This window comes from Monodelphis domestica, chromosome 2 (genome assembly GCF_027887165.1).
Source record: "Monodelphis domestica isolate mMonDom1 chromosome 2, mMonDom1.pri, whole genome shotgun sequence".
NCBI lineage: Eukaryota > Metazoa > Chordata > Mammalia > Didelphimorphia > Didelphidae > Monodelphis > Monodelphis domestica.
In genome coordinates this window covers 224,370,563-224,394,125 of record NC_077228.1, presented here as the reverse complement: position 1 = coordinate 224,394,125, position 23,563 = coordinate 224,370,563, and the positions used below count along the sequence as shown (strand labels likewise).

Genomic DNA, 23,563 nt, shown 5'->3' with positions numbered 1-23,563 from the left:
CCGAAAGGCATTTCTTTGCAACTTCTATGTCTTTTGGGGCCCATATAAGTCTATTCTTTCTTCCATATGACAGTTCTTCACACGCTTTAAAGTAACTTTTTTTCTCCAAGTTAAACATACCCAGTTCCTTCAATCACAGTCTTAAACTTAAAGCCCCTTACCATCTTGCCCTCTCTGGACACCCTCAAGTATCTTTTTGTTTTTTGTTCAATGTCATGCTGACACAATATATACTAGATGTGAAATAACCAGGATTCTACTATTTCATTAGTCCTGGGCACCATGACCCTTAACTGCCACATCACACTGTGAACACATAATTAGTTTGAAGCCCTCAAAAGGCAGCATTTTATTCAAACATTTTCTTTTAAAGCTTTTAAATACAAATACACTCAAATTACCTCTCACTTAATAGAAATCATTCCTTCCTTCTATTTACCCATTTAAGTTCCACAAACTCTTTTCTCTGAACATACTTGCCAGAAAAGAATTTTAGACTTAGCAAGCAAACTGCTTTTCACACAATTCAGTGGAGACCTAAGTGAAATTATAATATTATCTCAATGAAAATGACATCTTCCCACAAATAGATTTTTATAAAACATTTTATCCCTTTTGCAAGCAAATTTATTTGTTGTATTTTGTGCTCCTCAGAAGGGAGAACAGGCAAAAAATACTTTCCATACTCCCAATATTGTCTCTATTAAGATCATCCCCTTTAATAACATATTTTGTCATGTTAATAAAATTTGTTAATATGAAACATTTGTTTTTATGTGTGGCTGTGACTACCCTTGAAATGAAGGAAAAACACAAAATGGTCCTTAGTACTATGTAGCCCCTTCTTACTTTTATAATGATAACTGCAGTGATGGGAGCAGAGGATTATAGGAATGACACAGATTTTATATCATATATAAATTGTAAATTGATTAATGGTAATTTGAGTTCCAAGAGGGCCATTGTGACAACATAAGTATATTGGCAGAGGAGCTAAATCTTATCAGTCTTGATGCTTGCTATAAATGACACTAAAAGTTAAAAAATGAAGTTGCACCTAAAAAGGAAGGGTGGCTGACAGTTACTTCTTGATGAAGCAAAGAAAAGAATAAGCAGAATGGGTTTTACTGCATACAAAAGCAACAAGAAATGTTATTAATGGTATATTTGGCTATCCCATATGTATTGGTAAGCATATTAAAAAAAAGACTAACATGAAAAACATCGCAGTTTATATAAACAGTGGGTGCCAAGGATGAAAAGGCAGAATAATATTATGAAGAACTCTATGAGATTTTCCAAATTAAATCCAATACATTCTGTTATTTGATGACTTCAAGGCAAAGATATGAAAAAATAAAGATAAGAATTACATGCAAAAGCATGGATCAGAGAAAAAGAATGAAGGAAGGCAGAAAGTTGAAGAATAAACATGAACTGAAAAAATAGTTAGGTGCCAGACATGGCAAACAACAAAAAAAGTACAAAAATAAATAGATTTTAATAATATGGAAAAAAAAACTCATTATTGATCCCTGAATCAGCTATTTATGGGCAATCAAACCACCTGTTGGAACAAAAAACAAAATCAATAAAGGCAAGAAGAATGTAAATCTTGAAATTTCTCAGACTTGTGAATGTTAAAAATTTCCACATTGGGGAATTCTCAATTGGAACAATTCCCTACTAGGAACATTCCCCATATTGGAGAACTCTACTTGGATCAGAAATGGGAGGACCTCTACTCCACTGGTACTTAGGACTGCTTTAGGGGAAAAAACTCTTTGCTAAACAGTGAGGGTACTTGGGCCCATACTTATAGTGAGGCAAAAAGTTCTTTAAGCCATGCCTATTTTTAGAAGTAATACAAAGGGGTACTAAGTTTAAAGGTCAGGCAACTTGTAAACTTGCCAGGAGCAAAGAGGTGAAAACTTATTCAGAAGTTTGTCTGGAACAAACTTACTAAAGGAATTAGTCGACCCAGCAGTGTTTTTAGAATGGGCTGTCCTTTGGAAAACGTCTACTATGATTGGTAGATGGAAGAACTTAGGGGAGGTGACATAGGAGAAAACCCCCTATATAAGAAAAAGCAGAATCTCTTGAAAAACAATCTCTTATGAGGATCACTTGAGAAAAATCCTTTTGGAGAATCTCTTGAGAGAGGCTCTGGAGAAGGGAAGCTCTTGGAGGACAATCTCTAAGGAGGTCTCGCTGGAGCTCCTCTGAGGGGACTCTGTCCCTCTGGAGGCTCTTGAGAGAGGCCCTTTGGAACAGTCTCTGGCTGGAAGGCTTTTTGAGGAAGTCTCTGGCTGGAACTCTCTCTGAGGAGACTCTGTCACTAGAATCCTTGCTTAGACAGACCTTGTGGTGAGTGATAAAAGACTGACTGACTGATCTCTCTCTCTTAAGACTCAGGTCTAGGCTATGTTGGCTTAAGGCCCTTCATACTTATTCCTTTCTTATTCTTTCTCTCTTTCTTTGATTCCTCATTGTATTATTAATTAAATTCTCCATAAAACCCAGTTGACTTGGGTATATTCATAATTGGGAATATTTCCCTGGTGACCACCTTATATTTGATTTAAAACCAAGACACTGTAGTGAAACATATTTTCTGCGGTCACAAATTTACTCACCCACTCTTATATCTATCACAATTTATATCTTCAACTATTTTAATCTGCCACAGTTTATGGCTTGAACCATTTTAATTATTACAAGAAGGAAGAATGACAAAAAACAAGGCACACAATTGATTGCTTTCAAAAAAAATTTTTTTGACCTGGATTTTGACTATGATATTCCTGGATGTTTTCATTTGAGGGCTTCTTTCAAGAAATACTATAGACTAGACCAGTCTTCAAGGTAATCTAGTAGTTTAGGTTTGATATTTGAGGGGAAAAAAGAGACACTGAGATGTCATTCAGTGGTTAACAAAATGATATTTCCTGAGCCAGAAGAGGACATTCAACAAGATCTAGCAAAGCTCCATTGCCTGAGTTGCTCATCATTTTTCACCATATATGCATTAGATAGAGCTCCCTGTGGCTACATTACATTCAAGTAACCAAGAAAGCTTGAGCTTTTGAAAATACACAATTCTAAGAATGGTTTAATAGCCTTTAAGGAAAAAAAAAACTAGCCTAACTTGCAGGAGGACAGGGATTAAATTATTGCTCTTATTACAGGAGATAATTGGCAAATTCTCTCCATTTTCTTTTTGTCCTCCAGTTCCAATGTATCTGGGTAGTTTTTGTTTGATTTCTTGAGATATGGCACCCAGGCTTTTTTTTGGTCATGAGCAACAGGTCATATGGTGATTCTTTCATTAAAATTTCTTTAAAAATGGTTACTTTTGACAGCAAAGGAAAGTAATAAATGTTGGAGGGGATGTAGCAAAACTGGGACATGAATGCATTACTGGTGGAGTTGTGAATTGATCCAAATATTCTGGATGGCAATTTTGAACTATGCCCAAAGGGATTTAAAAGACTGTCTGGGGGGCAGCTGGGTAGCTCAGTGGATTGAGAGCCAGGCCTGGAGACAGGAGGTCCTAGGTTCAAAACTGGCCTCAGACACTTCCCAGCTGTGTGGCCCTGGGCAAGTCACTTAACCCCCATTGCCTAGCCCTTACCACTCTTCTGCCTTGGAACCAATACACAGTATTTATTCTAAGACAGAAGGTAAGGGCTTTAAAAAATAAATAATAAGTAAATAAATAAAAGACTGTCTGCCCTTTGATCCAGCCATATCACTCTGTGTCTGTGCCCAAAAAAGAGATAATAAGGAAAAAGACTTGTACCAAAATATTTATAGCCTTGCTCTTTGTGGTGGCAAAAAAAAAAATGGAAAATGAGGGGATGCTCTTCGATTGGGGAATGGCTGAACAAACTGTGGTATCTGTTGTGATGGAATACTATTGTGCTCAAAGGAATAATGAACTGTAGGAATTCCATGGGAACTGAAACCACCTCCAGGAAGTGATGCAGAGCAAAAGGAGAAGAACCAGGAGAACATTGTACACAGAGACTGATACACTGTGGTACAATTGAATGTAATGGACTTCTCCATTAGTGGCAATGCAATGATCCAGGACAATTCTGAGGGACTTATGAGAAAGGACACTATCCACATCCAGAGGAAGAACTGTGGGAGCAGAAACACAGAAGAAAAACAACTGCTTGATCACATGGGTTGATGGGGATATGACTGGGGATGTGACTCTAAAGGATCACCCTGATGCAAATATTAATAATATGGAAAAAAGTCTTGATCAATGACACATGTAAAATCCAATGGAACTGCTTGTTGGCTATGGAAGGGGGTGGGGGGAGAAGAGGGTAGGGAAAGAACATGAATCATGTTACCATGGAAAAATATTCTAAATCAATTAATTAAATAAAATTTTTCAAATTAAAAAGAAAAGGTTACTTTTTTATCTTAACAACTGTAAGACAGAAAGGCAAGGGCTAGGCAATCTGGTTGAGTGATTTGCTGAGGACCACACAGCTAGGTCTGAGGCTAGATCTTAGTCAGGTCTTCCTGACTCCAGGCCTGATGTTCTATCACTTGGCCTTAGTGATTCTTAAATGGCCTCTCCTTGAGATGTTTTCCAGGTTGGTCATTTTTTTATCATTTCATTTTTACAGATACTCTTGTAGACCTTGTGACCAATATGCTCTTTTCTCTGAGACTTGGTATAATGTTACTCTTCTGAATTTACATAGTGGCCTTCTTTCAGTATATGGCATCTTTTTCATTGTGTTCAACATTTTCTTCTGTTTACCCATATCTCCACATGATATGTGGGTCAGACTGTGGTTCTTTTCACACTCTTAGATGGTATGGGCATGCCCAACATGGTCCCAACATCCAAAGGAATCTTTGATTTGGGGCTTAATTTTTTGGTGGCTCAATTTAGGTTTTGGCCTTCACTCCTTTTTCTGTCTCCCTTTCCTTACACAGTCCCTACCCTAGAACTGGCTTGATCTCTATGATCCTGAGCCAATGAAATGAATGATTATGAGCAGTACTGTTTATTATTTCAAGAAGATTTTTGCAATATCACTGTCATTAATTCATACTATCAGAAAAAGAGGACTTTCCTTCCTTACCTGTCGGTTCAGCCTTATGGATAGGATGTTGCTAGAATAGCTGTAGTTACAGATTTCTGTACCTTTCTTGAAATGATATACATTCATCTGCCGTGGTTTTGTGTGACTAACCACCACAACCAAGCTACTAGAGAACAGGCGCTCTACAATATAGACATCTGGTATTTCACCTAAATGGAAAAGAAAAAAAAAATACAAGTCATTTCAAAGTATCAAACTTAGGAGTCTTGAGTTAATTTCCAGCCTCCAAGTTCTACTCATTACCATTAATAAATAGCCGTAATTGTGACTTTTTAAAAATGCTGTTTCTACCATTTCTCTGAGTAATCATTTTAACTTATTGTTTAAAAATTCAAAACTATAGAGATTACTGTGGGTTAGCAAATAGTCATAAACAATCATTTATTAAATGCCTCTATGTGCCAGGCACTGTGCTAAGTGACATGGATAAAAAGAAGGAAAAACAAAAAAACATTTCCTGCCCTCAAGGATTTTACAGTCTAATAGGAAAGCAAAAAAAAAAAAATAACCCAACTACATACAAATAGGATGTAGACAGGATGAATTCGGGGTAATCAACACAGGAAGGCACTAAGTAGCTTATTTTTATCCCTTTTTGTGTTACCTTGGGTAAGTCACACTACCTGACTAGTCCTCTTTTTTCTACTTTGTAACAAAGTGGCTCATTCATTGGTTTGTTTTATAAACCAGAGTTTTGGGTAAATTTCAATGTAGTCTAACTTTTCCTAGTTATAAGAAATACACGGTGTTATTAAAGAAGTATTTTAGTCTCCATGACTTTCCAATTCTCTCTTCCATCTAATATGGAGGTACTGTCGAAAGAAGTATGACCATATAACTTCATCTATATTTTTACTTAGTTTCCCTAGTCTTTTAGCTCCTATTTTCTGCTTAATAAAACCTTGGGTATTGACTTTGATCTCTCCCTTGTTCTCCATATAGAGTAAGAATGTCAAGACTAATATGCCATTATCCAAATGTGACTTAAGCTCCAATCTATTTCTAACTAAATGTAGATTTTGTGTCTACATTTTTGTTTATAATTAAGTTGAACCCACAAATAATAAAACACACCAAAAGCTATTCATTCCCCAACTTACCCAACAGTAGGGGTATATACAGGATTTGAACTCTACCTCTACTTTGATGCCACTTTCTTAGCTTCATCCCTCAATGTCCTTTTTTCTTAAAGAAAAAAATTTTTTTTGGTAAACAGAAATTTCCTCACATTCCTTTGTCCCTTGACCCTCATTGAAGAAAGTAAAGAAAAACAAAAACCCTATAACAAATATACAGGCAAGCAAAAAAAAAATCCAAATTGCTCATATTCAGAAAATATCTCTCAATCTGCACCAAGTCCTTCACTTGAGAAGTAATCAGTCTACTGGCATCGTAATTGGTTATTGCTAAATCTTTTAAAGTTGCCTGTCTTTACAACTGTCATCTGTATAAATTATTCCCTCAGTTTTGCTCACTTCTATTTTAGTCCATTTAGTTTCTCTGAAATTGTCCTTTTCTACCATTTCTTATGGCACAATTGTATTCCATTGCATTCATATACCATAATTTGTTCAACCACTCCACAACTGATTGATAACCTGCTATTCCCAGTTTTTTATCACAAAATATACTATATTTTTGTACATATGAGTTCTTATTCTCTTTTATTTCTTTGTGGCACAAATCTGGATCATTTTTTTCACATGGCTGTTGACATCTTGGATATTTTTCCTTAGAAAATTGCCTATTTATATATCCTTTGATGATGTATCACTTAGGCAGTGGTTCTTACTCTCATAAATCTGAATCCTTTCCTTATATATTTTAGAAATTAGACCTTTATCACAGAAATGTGCTATATTTTTTCTTCCAGTTACTTGTTTCTTTTCTAATTTCAGATACACTGGTTATGTTTCAAAATAGTCTCTTTCCTCATGATTCCTCATAAAGAAAATCATCCTTTCCTCATAACTAATTACTCTGCTCATTCCTGTGGCTATCTTCTTAACTTTTCCCACTGACTTTCCCTTGGGTTTTTTTTTCACCCCATTCTTTGCATCCAATACAAGTGTTGATGACCTTTCTAATAGCTTGACAAAAAGATTTTTCTACCTCCTCAGCTCACTTCCTTCTCCAAACAATTTTGGTTACAGCAACATGATCACACTTTGAACTTCACCATTTTTTCAAATTCAGAAAAAACCAAGATCTGGAATTTGAGAATCTGATCAAATCATTCCTTGTTTTTCTCCTACTAATCTTATTCTTATGGACTGTGACAAAATCTTGATCTATCTAAACTCTCAAAGTCTTTTTCATGCTTTTCTTAGCTTTAATCTGCCCCCCCCCCCACTCCCCGTAACCTATATTATAATGGCCTGTCAACTTGGCATTAGAGTCACTTATCTTCTAATTTTTTAATGGGTTCTGGTGATACTTTATGATTTTATACTGAGTAATTTTGGGGCAGGGGAACCATCCCTTGTACCAAAGAAAAAATGTATAAGTTTCTTTTACTTGCTACTGATACACTGATCTCATTTAACAATATATGTAGCATTCTACTCCAGTAGCCCTCTCCTTCTATGACTAAGGTATGAGTGGAGAAGTAATGTTTCATTGCCTGTTCTCTGAAAACCTTTAGTTTAGTTTTGTTTTTAACTTTTTAGAGACCAACTTTCTCAAAGTGTAACCTTTTGATTTTCATTGTTGTTTTCATTACATAAGAAGTGAGTATTTATATGGTGTCTGCTATGCGCCAAGAATTTGCTAAGTGCTTTTACAAATATTATTTTATTTGATTTTCACAACAGCCCTGCAAAACAGATGTTATTCTTATATTCATTTTACAGTAGAGGAAACTGGGGCAAAAGGTTAAATAACTTGCCCAAAGTTACACTTCTATTAAGTATCTGAAACTGGATTTTAATAGAAATATTACTAATTCCAAGCCTACTACTCTTTCCATTGAATCACCAACTTTTTTTTTCTGTTACTTATTTCACTGGACATAAAATTCATACAAAACCTACGTTTCTTTAAATTTCTCATATTTGTCATTTCTTATTGCTCAAAAATGTTCTGTTACAGTCACATACAATAGCTGTTTTTTTTTTCAGCCATTTCCTAATCAATGGTTACCTACCCTCTTTCCAGTTCTTTACTACTACTAAAAGATGTCATGAATATTTTGTTAACTATTGGACCTTCATTCTAATTTTTACTTTCTTGGGTTCAATGTTCAATAGTGGGATTGATGGGTTAAAGGTAAGGGTCATTTTAATTATTATTTTGCATAATTCAAAACTGATAGAGAAAATGGTTTAATTAATTAATTAACTAATTAATTAATTAAGCTCCACTAGTGTGTTAACACACTTCTTATAGCAAATCCAGTACTGATTAGTCTTGTTTTTTTTATCATCTTTTGCCAGTATACATGGTGTGAAGTCTTATTTTAATTCATTTTTCTCTTTTTATTAGTGATTTTGAATATTTTTCAAATTGATGTCTAGGGTTGCAATCCTTTTGAAAACTTTGTTTTCTTTAACCAGTGATTATTTATGGGGGAATAGCTCTCTGGGTTATATTGTGTCACTTCCCTATATATCTTGGATATTCTTTTCTTTTAAAACCATTACTTTCTGTCTTAGAATCAACATTGAGCATCAGTTCCAAGACAGAAGAATGGGGCTAGGTAACTGGAGTTAAATGACTTGTCCAGAGTCAAACAGCTAGGAAATGTCCACCAAGCTGCCCTTTATTTTTTTCAACAATTTTTAATACAAATAAAATTTTCCACTCTACAATTTTTCTTTTCTTTACTGATTTCATGTATGAAAAAGTCTTTTAATTGTATGCAACCAGAGAGTCTATTATATCTTTTGTTATTATCTATTCTTTATTTAGTTAAGATTTTTCCCTCCTTCCATATCCCAAAGAGATTAAAAAAAATGGGAAAGGATCTCTTTGTACAAAAAAAAAAAAAGCTGCACTTTTTGTGGTGGTAAAGAATTGGAAACTAAAAGAATGTCCCTCAACTGGGGAATGACTGAACAAATTGTGGTATATGATTATGGTATCCATGGTAATGGATTACTATTGTGCTATAAGGAATGATAAACATGATTATTTCAAAAAAAACTGGAAAGACCTACATGAACTGATGCAGAATGAAATAAGCAGAATCAGGAAACATTACACATAATAACTGAAATATTATGGAACAATCAAATGTGATAGACTTTGCTACCAACAGCAATACAATGATTCAGGTCAATTCTGAAGGAATTATGAAAAGGAATGCTACCCCCCTCCAGAGAAAGAACCATTGGAATATAAATGCAGATGAGAACATATGATTTATCACTTGTTTATTTGGGTATACGATTTGGGGTTTTGGTTCTATAAGATTATTTGCTTACAAAAATGAATATGGAAATATATTTTTCAAGATAATACATGTATAACCCAGATTGAATTGCTTGTCAGCTCTGGGAAGGGGGAGGGAAGAAGGGAGACAACATGAATCAGGAAACTTCAGAAAACTTATATGGAAAAGTGTTATTAAAATAAAATAAATAAAAATTTTTAAAAGACTTTTCCCTCTTGTCATAGCAGTGAAAGGTATCCAAGTCTCATTCTCCCTATTTTTATGATGTAACTTTTTAGATTCAGGCTGTCAATTATGACCTTGTCGTGGAAATTTATATAAAATATTTGTGTGGTCTAAACCTAATATATGTCAGGTTGTTTTCCAGTTATCCCAATAATATTTATACAATAAAATAGTCCTTCCCCCAAATAATTGATGTTCTTGGATTTGTCAACCATTAGACTATTTGACTGCTTTTTCTTCTTGCTTAAGTAGTCTATTGCACTGATTTTTTCTTTTTTAAACTAGTATCCAAATAGTTAGATGTCTGATTATCCCCTAAATTCTGCTGACCCTAATCCATGGTCAACATTCTTCATAAGATTTTTCTGTCTCTTTCCTATAGCTATTGAACATCATTGAAGAATCACAAAATTGGGTTGTCTATAGGAAAGAGAGAGAGGGTGGAAGATACTTGGGAATTTTCTTGTAACAAATAAAAAATTAAAATTTAGAAATTCATGGTGAATAGCTCAACTAAGCCTTTGCTGTTGCTCAACACTCCTGTTGTCCTAATCTTACTGATCCATTTCATCCTCCACAATAACTCCAAATCTTCTTTTCTCCCTAAAAATTTCTTTACTCATAGCAGATGATGTTAGCCACCATTTGGGGCCAACTAACAAGAACCTTCTCAGCTATCCTCTCATTCTTTAAATATTTAATAACAGCATCCTTTCTAAGCTGTTTCTATTTTTGAAATTAATCCCTCTAAACAGTTTAGAAAGCAATAGCTATGGTGACAGCTAGGCAGCTCACTAGACTGAGAGCCAGACCAGGAGATGGAAGGTCCTGGGTTCAAATTTGACCTCGGACATTTATCTCTGTGACCCTGGGCAAGTCACTTAACTACTATTGCCTATCCCTTACCACTCTTCTGCTTTGGAACCAGTATACGGATTTGATTCTAAGCCATAAGGTAAGAGTTTAAAGAAGAAAAAAGAAAGTAATACACTGGAACTTCTAGTAAGGAAAGTTGCTCAAAGGGGAAGGTGGCTCCACATTTTCAGCAAAACCTTAAAATTCACAAAACACTCAATAATAATCAAGAATGCTGTGAAACTACAGTAATTGACTTTTTTTTTCCTCAGAACTACTTAAAAAATTAGCCAGAAGCCTTAGGTCATGAAAAAAAGATATTTTAATTGTAAGTTTTTTGGTGAATATTCATTTATTTCATGCTATCATATTTTCTGGATATGATTATGCAAAAGAGTTACTAATAACTTCCTTTATTTCTTCATCTTTTATAATTTTTTTTTCATTTTGATATTATGAACTTGGTTTTTTCACTTTCTTTGAAGATCAGGTTTGCTAATGATTTATCTATTTTATTATCCTCCAGTCCAGCTCCTAGCCTTAATTATCAATAAATTGCTTTATTTTAATATTATTATAGATTTAATTAGTCTCTTCTTTGATTTATTTTAGTGTTAAGTACATTTTTAAATGTACTTTAAATTTTCTAATTATTTCATTGCATGCCTAATATGTTGTCTCTTGTTGATATAAGTATTTAGAGATACACATCTTCTCTTAAAAATTGCTGTGGGGGGCAGCTGGGTGGTTCAGTGGATTGAGAGCCAGGCCTAGACAGGGGAGGTCCTAGGTTCAAATCTGGCCTCAGACACTTCCCAGATGTGTGACCCTGGGCAAGTCACTTGACCCCCATTGCCTAGCCCTTACCATTCTTCTGCCTTGGAGCCAATACACAGTATTGACTCCAAGACGGAAGGTAAGGGTTTAAAAGAAAAACAAACTGCTGTGAAAGATCCTCAAAGATGGCAGGTTGTTGTTCTCCTGGAGGAAATGACCTGTTTTTATGATTTATTCTTTGACTCACCAATTTTTTTGAAGTAAAATCTCCATTTAAATTTTAGTCCTCTCTTTAGAGGTCCTTTATTGATTATAATATTTATTGCATTGTGGTCAAGAAAGGATGTTAATTTAAACATTTTTGCTTTTCTTTATTAAATTTATTATTTATTATTACTAAAGGTGCTATACAATATTGAGAATGTGTATGTTCCTTTTAATTCCCATTCAATAATGGCCAGATAGCTTTCATATTGTGTACTTCCCTCCAAAATAATCTATTTTTACTTTTTACTCTTCATTCCTGATCTCCTTTTTATAAAAAAAAAGTGGTAAAAAATAATGAATGTGATCAATGCTAGTTATCTATAATAGAAACTAGCTGCCTCCCTATTTTTGCTTTTTTAACTCCTTTTTAACTCTTGCCTACTTTAATCACTTGAGACTTAGATCTTGAACATTTCTTTCTTCTCCTATTAAAAGATAAGCATTTCATTGTAATTTTATTGAAGTTTTCAAACGTATTTACTTTTCTAAGTTTTATTTGACTCCTGTACTTGAATTTCAAAGTTTCTATGCTCATCTCTGATTTTTTCATCAAGAATGCTCCAAAGTCTTCTCTTCTATTTCACTAAAGGTCTTTTCCCCTAGTCGTAAGACTTCCACTGTAAAGTGGAAGTTATTCTTGGTTATAAATCACTCTTTTGCCTTTTGGAATATCAGATTCTAAGATTTCTACTTCTTTATACTAGAAGTTTAAAAGTCTTATGTGATCCTGACTGTGGTTCCTTGGTATTTGCATTTTCAATCTAGCCATTTGTAGTAATTTTTCTTTGACCCAGGTATTCTGAATTTTGGCTGTGATGCTCCTCGGAGTTTTTCCACTTATGAGGCTTACTTGACAAATGAACTTGGGCAAGTCAGTATGCTTCTTTTGTTCTTAGTTTCTTCCTCTGTAAGATAGGGGGAAAGAGGGTAGAATCTATGACCATCTTCTCTCTCATTCATCTTCAGTCTTTTGACATTTCATTATTGATACCTCATTTGCCTATCTTAAAAAAAAAAAGCCATCTCACTAACAAGTCATGCATTTCTCTCCTCCTCTTCACTGCTAAATTTCTGAAAAATCTACACTTAAAAAAGTCTCCATTTCTTCACTCATGACTTTTAAATCTGGCTTTCACACCTACCACAGTACTAAAACCACTCTAAAGTGTTTAGTAACCTAAATTACTCTCAATGGTCCTTTTGCCCCCTATTTCTTATTCTCCCTGATTTCTCTATACTTTTTTCTTTAAACAAATGAATCACTCCTTCTGAATATACTCACCTCCTTTCTTCAGAGAGACTATATTATTGTGATTTTCCTCCTACTTCTAAAATTGTTCCTCTCATTCACTGATTTGTTACCTTCTTCCAAACTCCTTAATGCCATCTCCCTTAGCAATTCATTCTCATGCAATCTCATTCCCATCACCTCCAAAACTGCTCTCTTTCACTCTTGATTTATTTTCCATGCCCCAGATCTGTATCTCCAAAGGTTCCAAGTCAAGCTGTTTGTTTCCCCCTATCCCCTTTAGACTTCACTTATGGTACCTCCAGTTACCTTGTGTCCTTTCTCTTTATCTCTCAGATCAATTACTATGTCCTGTGGAACCCATAATTTCCCTGATATCTGTCCTCGCCTTCTCTATTCCTCTCTCCTATTATCTTAGCATAGACAGATTCCTATCTATTATAGGAATGATTATAATATTCTCCCATCAAGTCTTCTAACCTCCCCTTTCCCCCCTGCCAATCTATCTTTCCCATCTTTGCCAGAGTAATCTTTTTATGTATAGATATGTTCATGTCACTACTCCATTAAAAACTTCAAGTAAAGTTTTCTTACCTGACATTAAAAATCCTCTACAATCATTCTTTCTGCCTACTGAATTCTTATGCTGGATGCATCCTTTAAAGCCCAACTTAAACATTACTCCTTGTGAAACCTCTCTTAGCCCTCTACCTGGACCTCTACTGTCTCTTTCCCCTGGTGAGTAAGAACTTTTCCCTTGAACTTCATATTGTATTTCGTTCTGCATTTCTCAAAGACATTTATCATATATTGGCTAGTAGTTATCTATTTGTCTTTTCCTCCTATTAAGTTTAAAGACCTGAAAGGGCATACACTTTATTTTATATTATTCTCCAGCATTCAGCTCAGTGCTCATCACATAGTGGAGAATGAATAAATTTAGTTATTAAAATGTCAGCTTTCTGCCTATTTATTGAGGTGTGAGATAAAAATGAGAGATCTTTATAAATAAGTTCAAGTCTGCTTTATAATATATAAAAGGGAAGATTTTTTTTAAATTTACCATTTCACTGTCTTCCCAGGACAACCAAATTTAGTAAAATAATTTAAATATATATTCCTTAGAAGTCAACTGAACTATTTGTGCTACCAGATTTTTTAGCCTTAAGGGAATTATTCCTGAGATTGATATATTTTAAAATACACAGCAGAGGTCTTAGACCTCTGTAATATTGGTACTACACAATAGTACACCCACAAGATGTATGGTGCTACTAATAAAGCTAAGGAACAAGTTTTTCTTACATTCATAGCCACAGATGCAAATGTTGTCAATCTTCCATAGGTTGACAAACAATAAGACTTGGAAACTGACCAGTTACATATTGTTTCAAAGTCCATCATAATCTAACTCCTCTGACCTTTTTCAGTCTTTTTACACCTTACAGCCTCCTTTATACTCTTTGATCTAGTGATATGTGGGGCATTTAAGTGACACAATTGATGGAGTGTCAGGTGTGAAATCAGGAAGAGTTGGTTAAAATCTGGCCTCAGAGACTACCTGTGTGATCCTGGGAAAGCCACTCAACCTTTATTTATATTTCTTCATGTACAAAATGGGGATAATACTACCTCCTAGGGTTGTTGTGAGGTTCAAACGAGAAATAACTGTAAGGTATTTAGCAAAGTGCTTAGTAAAAAAGTTCTATATAAATATTAGTTGTTGTTGTTGTTGTTGTTGTTGTTGTTATACTGGTCTCCCTGCTGTTCTTCAAAAGACATCCTAACTCTCAGCTCCAAGCATTTTCACTGGCTATCTCTCAACTGATGGAAAGCTCTCCCTTCCTATCTCTGCCTTTTGGCTTCTTTCAAGTGCCAACTAAAATTCTAGGGAAGCCTTTCCCAATCCCTCTTAAATCTAATACCTGCTGTTAGGTGTAAAAATTTAGGATTGAGACTGATTATATTGGTGGTCACCAGGGATTTAAATTCCTCTGTTGATTATTTCCTACTTATCCTGTATGTAGCTTATTTGTACAGTTGTTTACATTCATTAGATTGTGAATTCCTTGACGGCTGGAACTATTATCCTTTGTCTTTCTTTGTATTCCCAGAGCTTAATACAGTACCTAGCATATAGCTTAATATAAACATATAGCTTAATATAATAAAGACTTAATAAATCTTATTAACTTCAACAAAATAGAAAATATACTGTAAAATAATAATAGTAGCACAATGTAATAGATAGCAAGTTAGAAAGGGAGTTAGCAAGACCTGACTCAAGACTGCAGGCTGAGGGCAGCTAAGTGGCTCAACAGAGTCAGGCTTGGAGAATGGAGAGTCTTAGATTCACAACCGGCCTCAGACACTTCCTAGTTGTATGACTCTGGATAAGTCACTTAACCCAAATTGCCTAATTCTTACTGCTCTTCTGCCCTGAAACTGATACTCAGTATCAATTCTAAGATATAAGGTAACAGTTAAAAAAAAAAAAGCCACAAACTCTATGTCCCTGATCAAGTCACATTCTCAGAAAGCCCCAAAGAATTTTTGAAGTCAATAAATTACAGAACGTTGCTGATATGCATTGGCAGAAGTTTCTTTTCTAGAAATCCCATCTACCAATTAAATCATGGCTACACCAAACACTCACATTTATATAGTACTTTATAATTTTCAAAGCACCTTCCTCATAACAACTCGGTGAGGTAGGTCATATGTAATCATTTTACAAATAAGGAAATTAAGCTCCAGAGAGATTAAGTGACTTGACTAAGGTCACAAAACCACTCAACTGTAGAGCCAGGGACCAAACCCAGGTTTTACAATTCCACTTCCTTTTTTACCACATCATGCTGCTTTTCACATATAATTAAAACCTAAGAAAACATGTTAGCAAAACTGTCTCAAATAAGGGGATTTCAGAATACAAAAAAATTCTAACCAAGTCTTCACCTAAGGGATCAGAAATTTCTTCCTTCCCTCAACCCCTTTTTGTTTTAAAGCAAGAAGAAGCAGTGCAAATCCTGGAAAATCAGGACTAAGTTTATAAGGAACAAGGAAGGGGTTGGGAAAAGGCATTTGCCAACACTAGAAATTAACACCTAAAATGATTGAGTAGTAGGAATAAAATTACACGATGACTTACTGCTTTCATGGACTTGGTCCAGTTGTTCCACAGAACTTAAGGAAAATAACCTATACCCAGTTTTGGTTCCAATTGATAGGGATCTGTAAAAGATAAAAAACAGAATGGAAATGACCATAGGCATTGTAGTATAGCGGCCTAATAAAATAAACCTTTCTCCTCATCCTAGTAAGATATATTGTCTGCCAAGAACACATATACACACTCTCTCTCTTTCTTTGCTCCCTCTCACTCCCCAAGTCTAAATTGGTAAATTCCTATATAATCACATCTTGGCAGACAGAGCTATAATCAAAATGAAGAGGTCAAATTACATATCAAATGCAAATTGAAAATAGTTAAAGGCCAGAAAACTGAATAAGCTCTTCACTAATGGTATGACATCCTACTAAATACAAAGCTTTCTTAAACATGAAGTAGTAATAAGATAAAGGGTATTTCTGAATTGTCATTGACCACTGCCCCTCCTTGATACTTAAGAATTTTCTGGTTTGCTAAAGAAGTGAAATAAAAATGAGGAAACTGAATAGCAAACAGTTATTCTCTATCAGCTCAAAAAGTAATAATAGAATAAAATCTATCACATTAGTTGATGGATTTATGCCTACTCAACTGTGCCCACAAGAAATAAAAATAATCAGTAAGCTTAGGTTTTAAAAAATAAGTCAAATCAATTATTTGGCATAATTTGGATAAAACAGATAATCCTGAAGTGTAACTCCAGAGTTCCTTGACTCCATAAAGAAATAAGCCCAGCTGATTATAGAAAGGCAGGCAAAGATGTTCTTGAATTCCAATTTATATTTTTAACTTACTATTTTATTCCCAATAATCTGCATCTAAATTAGCTGTGAACAAAACCTTCAGCAGAATCATAAAATAATAGTAAGTAGAGATAGAAGGGCATAGAAGATTTTGTTCTGGACTTGGAGACAAGGGAAATGTGGATTGGATCCTTGCCTCCAAAAGTAGCTATGTGACCCTTTAACCTCTTTTTGTTTCAGTTTGTAAAATGAGGGTGATAATAATACCTTTAATAACTAACCTAATATCTTCTCCTAAACATCTTATTTTGTCTGAATCCAGGATTTCATTTGTGTAAGGAATTCTAAGTGAGGAACCTCCCTTAATCTATGACATATATCTGTTCTGCCTTGGGCTCAAAGAGGTTACCCTGTTCTGCCAAAACTTTATGATGTTAAATAGAATGTATTTCATTATTATCCACTTTGGTGAAATTATTAAGAATGAAACTTAAACTTTCCATCAAGTTATATAAAAAGTAAACCAATTATAGGGCTAGATGGCTTTTCTTTCATTAACATAAAGACCTTCTAATACCCCTTCTAATCATCTGGGGATATAGACAGCCAATTTTGCTTCATAATATAGTAACTGATCCTGTCTTTAACAATTTGAAACAGTTGAAAAGTCAGTTAAGTTTAAACATTTGCTTAAAAATGGAGTTCTCTTAGTTTGAGCATCAGGACAGCTGCAATGACTGAAGAAGCAAACCAAGACTTGGAAAGTACTGTTTATTGTCTTACTGGTCAAAATACTTCACACTCTATAGTAATTTTTAAATAGTGCTGTTATTTCAACTATGATGCTAAGTATTCTCGTTTTATCTGTGGGTGATTCCTGGTTAATGAAAATGACTATCACTAGCCACAAGAAAAAATCTAGAGATCCAATTTCTAGATCTTGTTTTCAAGATTTACTACATTAAAATTTTGTTGCCTCTTATAAAAGGGGGCTTTTTCCTAAGAGTATATTATTAAGACTCTCATGAGTTATGTCTTTTTTATTCTTAAGTGTTAACCTACACCTTTACAAAGAATACAATTACACACTAAATATGCCTGATGATGGACGTGGATTTATTTTAAAACCATGTCATATAATCCATGGTTCACAGGGACTATAACGACAACTTTTATTTATAGATGAGATGAGGCTGCCCCATCAGAGAGCTTCCTTCTGAAAAAAAAAAAAATCTGAAGTGACATTGTAGGAGCTGAGGAGGTTAATCCTCATTTGTCCATAGATCTGAAAAGAAAGGTTTGGCAGAAGCTGAGATTTATTCAATAATGTTTAACTACAAAAAATTAATATCACTACTTCAAGTCCATTATAAAGTGGGCTCTCACATAAAATTTCCAGCATCTATTATATTGCAAACTGATTCCTTTCTTTCTAACCTGTATTCAATTGGGAAGAGTAAATACTGTATCACCCAGACATTTCAAAAGACATACCTTCTTGCAAAACATATCTTACAAAATCCTAAAATGTTATCAAGGCCAAGCTGCTCAGTTAAACAAAGCTTTTCAAACAAAGGCATATTGTGAAGCACTGTATGTTTTAAAATAAAAACAAGGTGAATGGAGAGCTGGGCTACATACAAAGTACAAAGTAATCTTAATTATAGCCCAGTAATGTTCAATTTTAGCATAGTTCTGAAGCTATCATAGCTCGTGTGAAATATATGCAGAATAGCTAACATTTTATATAATGCTTTAAATATGTCATCTCACTGTATCTTCCCAACAATCCCAACAGTTGGGGACAACAAAAAAGCCAGAAGTGAGAATTAGGGAGTCCACTCTGAGACTACATGTATGAAAGAAGCTGTCCATATGGTTGTAAGCAAAACAGTTTAATAGAAAAAGGGAGTCTAGTGTTTTGGGTCAAAACACCTAAATTATTGTTTAACAACTTCCTGCTGTGGTTAAGCAACTATATGGCTAACAACGAGGGCCAAAGAGGGGAACCAAAAGGATATATTAGTCTCTCTCAGTCTCTCTGTCTCTTTCTTTTGTTCGCCAGTACATAGCAAACAGTGCCTCTGAACTTTAAAAAATGCTGGTTGGATTTCATTTAAGAATAATGTGATGTAAAACTCTTCTGGAAAAAGTAATATTCGTGCAAAAAAGCCTTTTCTGATTTAGAGAAACAGGCTCTGACTCTGTCATCTGGGATAAATGAAAAGCCAAGCAGAAGCTAGAGTGCTAGAAGATTGTTGGATTAATGCAAAGCAGGTTGCCTTAACAAGGCTAGACTAGAGCAGGAAGGGGTTAGTTGAAAAGACTGCCACATCTTTGTCCTGAGTTCCAGCGCTAATGCCACGTTACAGTTGATGAGGGATAGTTGGATAAACAACCCTTTACAAACATTCTTGTGGTCCCCCTTTCTAAACTTCTCTAATATGTTCCTGAGGTCAAATCAACAAGCGGGTATGAAACGCCTACTATGTGCTGGAGTTCAGCTTCTCATTTCTCGAAGCTCCTCTCCTCTCTGCTTTGACCAAACAGCGCTCTTCCCTTTCTCTCCCCTCCTCCACTAGTCTTCCCACCATCACACCGGCCCTCCTTTTTCTACTTCCTTCCTACTTTCCGTTCATCTCTCTCTACCCTCCTCCTTTCTCAAGCCAAGCAGCTTCTTGCTTGGTGGAACTCGCTTCAATCCCGGGTGGAAAGTCGGGGGTCGAGAATCACGCGACCCTCACGTGACCGCCAGTGTCCTCCGCCTCCTCCTCCACCTCACCATCTCTCAACAGCCAGGACTAGATTTCTCTCCCCTAGCCGGCCGGCCGCCCCCTCTGATTTTTTAAAGGAGGAGGAGACTTCAGCCAGGTACCAGTCGCGACAGGTTCCCTCCCCGCCCCCGGCTAGGAGTCGCCAGGCAATAGGCCTCGGAGGAGTGGAGGTGGCAGCGCTGCTTACGTGCGGTCCTGGTTGAAGGAGAAGCAGCTGAGCCCGGCCTCGGCCTCCGCCCCACCCAGGGGGGCTTCGGCCACCTCCGCCTCCATGGAAGGAGGGGAGTTAGGGCTCAGCCCGATAGGAGGGGGCGGGTCGCGAGCAGCCCGGGTCTCCACGGCTGCCACGATAAGCCTCTCGGCGGCGCCGGCGTCCTCAATTCCCCCCACCCCACTCGGACCCTAGGGCCCACATCCACAGCTGGCAGCCCCGGCGCAGCCACCGAGCAGCTGACTGGGTGGGGCCAAGAACTGCAGCCTGTCATTGGTAGTCACTCGCACCAGGGTGGGGCTACCGGATCAGCCAATTACCTGAGGCCGGGGGTGGTACTTCCCCGGGGAGGACCCAGCCCTCTGTCCGGCCACGCAGTTGCTCATTGGGCCTAAGGGTTAAGTACGTGGCTGGGGGCCACGTGGTAGTGTTTTCTTCGCCTAGGCTGTGGGGTGGAGGGGTGGGAAGCTAAGGTCCCTCTGGAAAGAGAGGCACATCTGGAGCCTCTGGTGAAAGCACCTGTAGGCAGCCCTATAGCCCGATACAGTCCTTCATTTCTGGCTTCTGCTACTTTATTTTTACTAACTTTTCCCCGCTAAACAAAAGCGTACACCTCATTAGAGTATTAGAGAAAGGATATCTTAAAGGTGAAGGAATTCCTCAAACTGGCTTCTTAACCGAAGGAAGAAAGAACTTGGAGCCAGAAGGGAATTCAGCTTGTTGAACTGAAATGAGTTAATTCATTTTTTAAAATTGTGAAAGAAAGCCTTTTGTTAATTTATGCCTTTCCCAGTCTCATAAAATCCTCAAGGAAGAGGGGAGAGAGGATGTCTATATAAGAAGCTATGGATCTAGAATCAAGGAAAGATGGAGAAGGTGAATTGGATAATATAAATCTCTGAGTTACACATTCCTAGTTTCATTTCAAGTTCCAATGTCCTGAAATGGAAAAGACTTGATGGCCTTCATTCTGCTCCGTTTTCCCTTCCTTCGCTCTAAGAAAGGAATAAATAAGACATTTTAAAGGTATACTCCTAATCCAGTACAAAGCTTGGTTTAAAACAGCATGGATGCTGTGCTTTGAGTGAAAACTTCTATTTTTAAGTGTTTATTTCACACCAATGTTCTATGTTAAGGGAACATCACCTGCCAACTCAGCCTTATACCTCATCCTCTGTACAGTAGTCAAATGTTCTATTTAGAAAAGCAAGACAATCTGTACAATGACCACTGGTTAGAATGTCATTTGGAATATTGGATTCTATTTCTAGATCTGGCTCTGAGTTACTGCAATGAGAAGCAAGAGGCTTAAGGTCTCCAGGCTGCAACTGTAAAATGAGGAGGACTTAACAGACCTCAGACTACTGGAGAGCAAATGAGAGTAAACTTGAAAATATACTTTGTGAAATTTATTTGTTCCTGGAAAGCTATATGTAAACCCAATTTATAAACTGTTTTATAGCAAATGCACAAGTGTATCTTTAAAAATTATTTTCCTATTCATCCGTTCATAAAACAAACAAAAAAGGAATGTGCTGTAGGCTGTATGATATCATAGAACAAAAATAGCTCACAACAAAGTAAGCTGGCATTTGATAGTTTAGAAAATCCTTTCCTCAAAGCAATGCTATGAGGTAGGTGTTATAAGCATGGTGGGTGTGTATCAGAGGATTTATGCTGAAAGGATCCAAATAACTCCAAAATAAGCTTTACCGGTTGAAGGAGAGCCTTGAGACACATGCACTTGAAAAGCTAATTTAGTTGTGCCTGGAGAGCTGTGGAATGGGCTGAGAGGCAATGACTGAGACTGGAAGCCAGGAAGTGAGGCTAGTTGTAGATTCCTAGGAGCAATGGAAAAAAAAATATTGTAAAGAGAAGCCACAAAGCAATGAATTGAATTGCAGTGAGGTTTTCAATTCCATCAACTGTTAGTATCTCACTAATGACTGGAACGGAACCAATAAGGTTAAGGAAAAAGCTGAGTTCACTGATAGGGGATTATAACTATTGATCAGCTAAGGAGCTAGAGTCATTTTCTTTCTTTGCATGCATTTAACCAAAGAGTTAATTGTTAATGGTTTGGTAGCGTAGTTGCTTGCAGAGGAGCCATTACAGAAACACAAACTCAATTCTGAGGGTCCAAGGAGAGACATCAGGAAGTCCTTCTCTTCTTCCACTTCTCTACTCCCAACCTCCATTGCATTGAATGTATTTCACCTAGGGAGAGAGGTTTAAGAGTTCTATTGACACATGAGTTACGGTATTATTATTATTACCACTCTTCAGAGAAGAAAACAAGTTTTGTTATTTATTGTCTTATTTTTTTAATTTACATCATTTTCTAGTGACTCTTCTTCCGTTATTACAAAAGAACCTTCTCTCATAACAAAGTACAGAAAAACAAGTCATCTGGTTGGCCATGCTCATTTTCCCTGGGATCACACAATCTATGAGTATTAAAACCAGATTCAAAACCAGATGTCTCATTACTCAAGATCTAATACTTTTTCTTCCACACCATACTTCCTCTACAGAAGGAACACTGAACCAGAGGATCTGGGTTTCAATCCCATATCTGATATTTGTTCTCTGTGAAGCCTTGAATAAACTAGTTCACTTCTTTGGGTCTCAGTTTCCTCTTTTATAAAATGAAAACATAAAACCAAAAATTTCTCTAAGTTCCTTCCTAGATCATATTTCTAAGGTTCTTTTATTTTTCAAACATGCTAAGGGGAAGTGGATACAATATTGATACATTATATTTGATAGAAGTGAGTATTCACCAATATTATGCTGGAAAAAGAATGAACAGCAGCACAAATTACCTTATCATGGAGTTTATAAGAAATAATGACACAAAGAGATCTTCAGGCAGTGAGTAGGTCAAAGGAAAAGGAAAGCTCCGGAAACAATGAAAATTTTCTGATTCACCCAAAGCGAAGCCAATAATAAAGATCAAACATTTTTAATAAGGGTGCTATGCCAGAAAAAAAATAAGAATTTATTAGTAATCACAGTGAAATAGGAAACAGCAATTAGTCATGTTTGGCACTGCATCACAGTAGAAACACATATTTGATTATGTCATTACCCCTGTACAAAAACCTTGCCAAGCTCCTCATTTAAACCAATCATCATGTTATTCAAGGCTCTCCATCACCCAGTTTCAACTTCTTTGTCTTCCTATCACCCATCACATGAGAAGTAAGGCAATCAGGATCAAGTGGATGCCATCTCCCCTCTCCCCACCAAGACACCATAAGCAGTTAATATGAATCAGAAATTGAGAATGCTCTTTTCCCTTGGTCAAGAACTGATGCGTTTACATTAGACACTGTAAAGATGACAGTGGGAAGCACATTTCCCTTTGTTTAGGGGTATATGGGGTGTTCAGGAAGGGGTAGTATCTCTGGCATGGAGGGCTTGTCGTGCCCTCTTAGGGCAGCTCTCCAGCCTCTGACCCCCAGCTGACACCCAGCTCTCACTTGTGGCTCCTAGTAGCTGCTAGCATGTGGCAGCAGCCATACCCCGGGCAATGGCTTCGACAGGCAGGCTAAACCATGTGAGAGTAGCCATTGGGTCATCGCTGCCCCCTGGTGAACCAGGGCTTTGCTCACCCAGCATGTATAGACTGCTTCGGCCGAACAAAGGAAGGAAGGAAGAAACCGACAAGAAGGTTCAACGGCTGAGAGGTCGATGCAGCAAAGCACTGTGGAGTGTTTAGGGCGTGTTGGAGCACAAAAGACAACACGGCCATCCAGT

General features: G+C 36.5%; 1 protein-coding gene and 1 long non-coding RNA gene across 4 annotated transcripts in view; one reads left to right on the top strand and one right to left on the bottom strand.

The window, feature by feature from the left end:
• WIPI1 (WD repeat domain, phosphoinositide interacting 1) overlaps window positions 1–20,060 on the bottom strand; it is a 48,631-nt gene extending 28,571 nt beyond the window's left edge. Inside the window, exons 1-4 of one of the 3 annotated variants that reach the window (XM_056817263.1) lie at window positions 19,778–19,796; window positions 16,053–16,135; window positions 12,503–12,557; window positions 5,115–5,284 (exon numbers count right to left, since the gene is read on the bottom strand). In XM_056817263.1, coding sequence (XP_056673241.1) covers window positions 5,115–5,201 — 87 coding nt within the window. In that variant the 5' untranslated portion in view covers window positions 5,202–5,284; window positions 12,503–12,557; window positions 16,053–16,135; window positions 19,778–19,796. Of the gene's footprint in view, window positions 1–5,114; window positions 5,285–12,502; window positions 12,558–16,052; window positions 16,136–19,777 lie in introns of all 3 variants that reach the window. The other 2 variants (XM_007482754.3, XM_001370108.3) reach the window with 2 other exon arrangements.
• Window positions 19,462–21,274, top strand: LOC103106262 (uncharacterized). Its single transcript, XR_462230.2, has 2 exons — window positions 19,462–19,687; window positions 21,073–21,274. It is a non-coding gene; the product is annotated as an uncharacterized LOC103106262 (long non-coding RNA).
• The last annotated feature ends 2,289 nt before the right edge of the window (window positions 21,275–23,563 follow it).